Source organism: Phoxinus phoxinus (genome assembly GCF_949152265.1).
Source record: "Phoxinus phoxinus genome assembly, chromosome: 17".
NCBI classification, from domain to species: Eukaryota; Metazoa; Chordata; class Actinopteri; order Cypriniformes; family Leuciscidae; genus Phoxinus; species Phoxinus phoxinus.
In genome coordinates, this window is record NC_136892.1 from 25,991,263 (window position 1) to 25,997,368 (window position 6,106).

At 37.0% G+C, this 6,106-nt stretch overlaps 1 protein-coding gene across 42 annotated transcripts in view; it reads left to right on the forward strand.

The window, feature by feature from the left end:
- The window catches only part of cast (calpastatin), a 39,846-nt gene extending 34,445 nt beyond the window's left edge, over positions 1-5,401 (forward strand). For 29 of the 42 annotated variants that reach the window (XM_079586692.1, XM_079586710.1, XM_079586687.1 and 26 more), the window contains 11 exons: positions 48-164; positions 287-400; positions 724-840; positions 931-1,035; positions 1,626-1,718; positions 1,804-1,857; positions 2,493-2,618; positions 2,713-2,796; positions 3,211-3,243; positions 3,613-3,718; positions 4,322-5,401. In XM_079586692.1, coding sequence (XP_079442818.1) covers positions 48-164; positions 287-400; positions 724-840; positions 931-1,035; positions 1,626-1,718; positions 1,804-1,857; positions 2,493-2,618; positions 2,713-2,796; positions 3,211-3,243; positions 3,613-3,711 — 942 coding nt within the window. In that variant the 3' untranslated portion in view covers positions 3,712-3,718; positions 4,322-5,401. The remainder of the gene's footprint in view (positions 1-47; positions 165-286; positions 401-723; positions 841-930; positions 1,036-1,625; positions 1,719-1,803; positions 1,858-2,492; positions 2,619-2,712; positions 2,797-3,210; positions 3,244-3,612; positions 3,719-4,321) is intronic. The other 13 variants (XM_079586719.1, XM_079586706.1, XM_079586720.1 and 10 more) reach the window with 1 other exon arrangement.
- Positions 5,402-6,106: the final 705 nt, after the last annotated feature.

A 6,106-nucleotide genomic window follows, 5' to 3' on the forward strand; every position in this document is an offset into this window, starting at 1 on the left:
TAAAAAAATTTTTTACTTTTTTCAATAATTGAATTTTTTTTGAGCAGGAGAAGGACGTGACATTCAAGAAGGGTGTTCGTGTCGGGGAGAGAGACGACACACTCCCACCAGCTTACAGATTCTCAGAGGAAGACCTCAGTAAATATCCTTCTCCTGCAAAAGAGGTAATATGCTGTCACAGTTATTAGCATTAAGTGACATTGATCTTATTGTTGTGTCTCATGGGTGTGTGATGATTGGTCACTGTTCTTGTGATTTGATTGGTGGATGCTTTCTTCTGTCCCAGCCTTCTCTAGACACTACTGACGCTCTGGATATTCTGTCTGGTGATTTTACCACCCCCACTGTCCCATCTGCTGCCAAGCCCCCTGTTTGTACTTCCGCCAAGACTCCTGTTAAGGTGAGACTCACGAACATTCACATACATTAATTATTATTATTGATGTTGAAAGCAGTTGTGCTGCTTAATATTTTTTGTGGAAACCATAATACAACCGTGAATAGAACAGCATTTATTTGAACTTTTGTAACATTATAAATGTGTTTACTGTCACTTTTGATCAATTAAATGCATTCTTGCGGAATTAAAGTATCAATTTAAAAGAAGAAGAAATCTCACTGACCCCACACTTTTTGAATGGTAGTGTACTGTATGTTTAATCTCAATAGCATCTCAATGTTTATTTAAACCTCTCTCATCTCTCTTCTCATTCTGTTCTTTAGCCTTCAGGTTCAGCTTCAGACTTTGCTTTAGATGCTCTTGCTGGTGATTTTGTCGCTCCGTCTTCTGCATCTAAAGTTCAGTCTGCTGTCTCTGTCCCTCCACACGCTGGCAGACAGGTACATTTCTAGTTTATCCATATTTTCACATATTACACATGTTCATACTTTCCTTTTTATACTGATTTTCTCTTCTACTTTTTGGGGCAGTTGTCAGAAAGTACCTCATCAGCTTTGGATGCCCTCTCAGACACTCTGGGAGACATAAAAGCAGCGCCTGAGCCTGCCCCTGTCCCGCCTAAAGCCATCGTTAAGGTAACACACCTTTTAATAACTGTGTCTGTCCACTCTCCATACACACAACTGTGCACCAAGCAGAATCAAGGCCGACTCACACCAAATCAGATGCGATTACATGACCTTACAGCACTACTTATTTCTGTAATTGAAAAATGCCATTACCATAAAACTACAACAACCGATTGTAGGACATTTTGAATTTGGTATAGACATCATCTGCCTTTTAAATGGGTCATAATAAAAAAAACATAATTCTCCTTGATCTTTTGAGAATAAGAGTTCGATGCACTATGAAAACAAACCATAACAGCACCCCACCTTCCTCTTCGGTGCCAAAAAAAATGTAAAATCATTTTTATTTGTTAAAGAGATCAATGTGAGATGATACACCAAACCTTGTGTTTCCTGGTATTGTGCGGTGCCTGCCGCTCTGTGTCTGCATATGCTTCCGTAGTATCCCAGTGTTAGGAAAAACTCGGTTGAAGATTATCTTACTGACCCCAGACTTTTGAACAGTAGTGTATCTTTTCACAGACTTCTTAAAGGCAAAATATGATCATATAAAATATATTATGACAGTACTGCTTTTTCTCTTCCCGCCACAGGAAAAGGATATAAAGGAGGAGAAAGTGAGTAAACCAGGAGAGAGAGACGACACCCTTCCACCAGATCATAGGTTCAGAGAGGAAGGCCGCAAGGTGACTTCTGCTTCTCCATTATGTATCAAATAAAATATTATGTATTAAAACTAAAGATGTGACAAATTTTCCACTTGTTCTTCAGTCTTCTCCACAGGCATCTGAAGCCGCAAAGCCGAAAGACGTCAAACCAAAGCAGGTACTTAATGAGTGTGTGTGTGTGTGTGTATGTGTATTATAATACTAATACTGTAATAAGAAAGATCATGATTTCCCCACGATTATGAATAAACAACTAAATAAAATAATGTGTAATTTACTTGACTTAATGACTCGCTCTTGTTTCATTACTGGATGAATCCGTGTTTTTAAATGAATCTCTTGAATGATTCTTTGACAAATAAATTTTTTAACAGTCACTTGTTGCCATCCACTGGCGTAACGTTACGTTACTTTCAAAAGGTGATTTTCTCTATTTCGATCCGAACTATAAACTTGTATCCCAGTACTTCTCTGATCATTTGAATTATTGTAAGACAGTGTGGTTGAAAATACTTCTTTTTGTTTGTGAAGCTGTTTCATGAACTGCTCTCTCTGGCTCAGTGGCAGCGACAATGCAGATTTGAATGTTCCTCTGTGATCGTACTTTTCAAAGGTTTAATAGATATAGCCGAATCGTTGCCATTTAGGAATAAGATCACATGGGTGTTTAATTCAAGATTGCGATCTATTAACGATTAACCATGCAGCTCTAATATATACAACTTTAATTAACATTACCTTCAATTATACAAATTTCTGTTTCATTTGACTGTTTGCCTGTCCATCTCTCAGACATTTATCGATGACAAAACGGCCCTTGACATGCTGTCTAGTGATTTTTCTGACGTACCGACCATGAAGCCCTCTGCACCCGATGCCCGACACTTCACCCCTGAACCAACACCGCCAACCCATAAGGTACCACAAACAAACCTGCATACATAACTAAACACCCCTCTAAGTTCTTTACACAAGTACTGTGTTTGATTATTTCTATTGTCTTCGTTTACAGGCATCAGGTCCAGTTTTGGATCAGCTGGCAGGCAAATTGATTCCCAACCTGACCGACCCCAAAGCCAAAGACACCAAACCAAAGGTAAGAATCAGGCCACAGATCAATTGGCATTATGGAGACTTTTCACAGGCCGTGATGATGCATTTCCATGTTTTTGTCACATTTTCATTTTTAAAACGTTGGAAAAACATGTATGGTGCTATACATTGTGTCAAAGTCCAAATTAACGCCACTGCGAGGGTGTTTCTGAGGCAGTGAAGGCACATTTTTCATCTTTCTCTTTTCTGACTTCTGTAATCAGTCTCTATATTTTTCCCTTTTTTTGGAAAAGTCATGAATATTTTCTTTTCCTATTGGAGCACATCGGAATTTTATAGAAAATTAAAATTAGGAAATATCTGTGCATGCTATTACTGTATGAGCACCAGGGTTTCCCCCCAGACCCTTTATACTGGTTCAAGCCAGTTTATATCCGGGGTCTCTATCTGATTACAGGCAAAGGGGGTCAAACCAAAGTCTAAGCCAAAGGTAGGTTCTATATGAATTGAAATGCATGAATTTAGTTCTTATACAGTAGCTTTGGCTCATGATCGGCAGCATGGAGAAACACAAAAATCCCATTCGGTCACCACTCCATCAGCTGAAACGCTATCACATGGCTGTATAATTGCATATTCATCCAAAAAGATGGCAGGATTGCTTTGTTTGAACACTGTAGCTGGCCTGATACTCAAAGGCTTCGCATTTATACACTGCTGAGGAGTCATACAGCATCCGGACACCTGATTATTTCATTTGCACACATGTAGCGCTGTTATGCCACAAAGCCACCAGCCATATGCTTGAAATGTTTGCATGCTTGGTTTGCATACTTAAAAGTCTGATTTTGTGTCCCAGAAACAGTCCGTAGAAGATTCTTCAGCCATGGAACAGCTGCCCGGTAAAGTGAGCTCAGATGTGGTGCCTTCATCTTCCACGAAGGGCGGAAACCGATAGATTGCACGTCAGTGTCTTTACAAACCCTTTTTTAATTCAATTTAGGTTTTTATTTTATATTTACACTACTGTTCAAAGGTATGGGGTCAGTAAGATTATTATTATTTTTTAATAATACTTTTATTCAGCAAGGATGCATTAAATTGATCAGAAGTCACAGTAAATTCCAGATTCCATTTCAAATAAATGCTGTTCTTTTGAACTTTCAGTTTATCAGAGAATACTGAAAAAAATATATATATTGCGGTTTGGTTTCCACAAAAAATATTACGCATATAACTGTTTTCAACATTGATAATAATAAGAAATGTTTCTTGAGCTGCAAATCAGCATATTAGAATTATTTCTGAAGGTCATGTGACTGAAGACTGGAGTAATGATGCTGAAAATCACAGGAATAAATTAAGTTTCAAATATATTAACACACAGTTCATTTAAAGTGTAGTAATATTTCACAATATTTATGTTTTTACTGTATTTTTGATTAAATAAATGCTGCCTTGGTTGACATCTTACCAACCCCAAACTTTTGAATTATATTATTTATTATGTATTCTATTTTTGACTGGTTTTAACTGTTTTTACTTTATTCTTGTGATTTATTTCTCAGATTTATGGTGCGTCTCCTCATCCCTATTACAAGAAACCATTAAAGGGAGCTGCTCGGACAAGAAATATATTTTATGGTGGACACGGAATAAAATGCAAAAAATATATAACTGCACAGAGACACTTAAACATGTATTTTTAGAGCCCCCCCCCCCCTCCTCCTCTCCTAAAGCAAAGCAAAAATAAATCGAATGATGTTTTGTCTCCTTGTGACTGATAGAACATGTATGTACGGAAAGCGTGTGTATTGTTCTATATTCGGTGATCTATTTTTGGTGTGGTGTTGTGATATAATTTTTCCCACAGTAAAAATATTATACCATATACTATTTTTTATTTTATTTTTTCCATACTTTAACTGGGGGTCTCTACAGTCTTCCGGTTCACAGACATGACCGTCTATTGCTGTTTGAGGATCTATTGAGACACTAGTAGGTTATGAATTCATCGTTTACAGTACAGGGAATCCTGTAAGGAATTGCAGATTATGGGTATGATTATGATGCCTTTTGAATGCTGTTGTATGTTTGTATGATGATACTAGTCAAGAAAAGGTTTGTGTGGGAGGTGTTTTTTCTTTGTAGTTTGTTTCCTCAAGTGCACTTACAAGGATGCTCTTGAATATAACTAAAAATTATATTGCAAACACTAAATGAGCCATTGGCCTGTTGTCATCACAAAAGCCTTGGGAAATAATTTGGACGATTTCATGTTTCACTGCTAAAGTTTTTTTCCACTTGATATCGGGGGTCAAATTGACATTTTGCTTAACATCAGGACTCGCTTTAAAATGCTCAAATTGCTCCCATGGCTGACAGTAGAAACAAAAATATGACTTTTAAACCCAACGGTGTCTTCCATGTTTTTTTGCTCATAAAATCTTCAACGGATCCGGACAGGTTTTTCTAGAGTGCTCAAAGATGTTGTGTACTATTAATTGTGGCAGGATGGTATTTTCAAGAAGGGATTTTTACTCTTTAAAAAATAAAACTAATAAAAAACACAAGCCCTTTTTGTTGGTTTTGTTAGTTGGGAATGTTCTGTTCTTAAAGTCTTTATGCAAATAAAGTTGTAATGATGATAGGGGCTCAGATACATTGTTTTTGGGTGTGTTGACGGTGTTTGCTTTCTTTAGAACTGATTTAGTCCATCTTTATGTTGTGATCAAACCTGCAATGTATTTACAGTAACACCCTATAGAAGGACAATGTGACGTTACTAGAAGATTACAACACATGCAAGGGACAGTGTTGCCAATTCCGGGGGTTTTCCACTGGTTAAAGGTCACTCGCCCAGTGGGCTATTTTGGGTAATCATTAAATTTTTTGTTTGTTTTTCAAACCATTGTATACCTTCAGAACATTTGGAATATAGCCTACGGAATGAGTTGAATGGGTTTTTTTTATGACACCTTTGCAGCCTCTTAAAATAAATTTGATGAAAGTCACCATTCTCTGCCACTAAATGGGCAATCTCTCAAGCGGGACATTTTTTTATCTCTTTTTTTTGTGTTCCAAAAAACATAAGGTAGGACTAATAAAGCTTTAAAACGACATCAAGGAGAGTAAATAATTAGCCTATTGAATTTTCATGTTTGTGTAAACTGCCAGAGACAGTCACAGAAAATAAGGTGTGGAGAAGTAAATAAACTAAACGGGTAAAAGTGAGCCAATGATTGTGACGTATGGCAGTGTTTTACGCTTCGGTCTCTAATGTGAATTTTACTGATTATTTTTAGACCACCAATTTATGAGATGTAATTTCTTGCCTTTTTTGTAGAATCTTA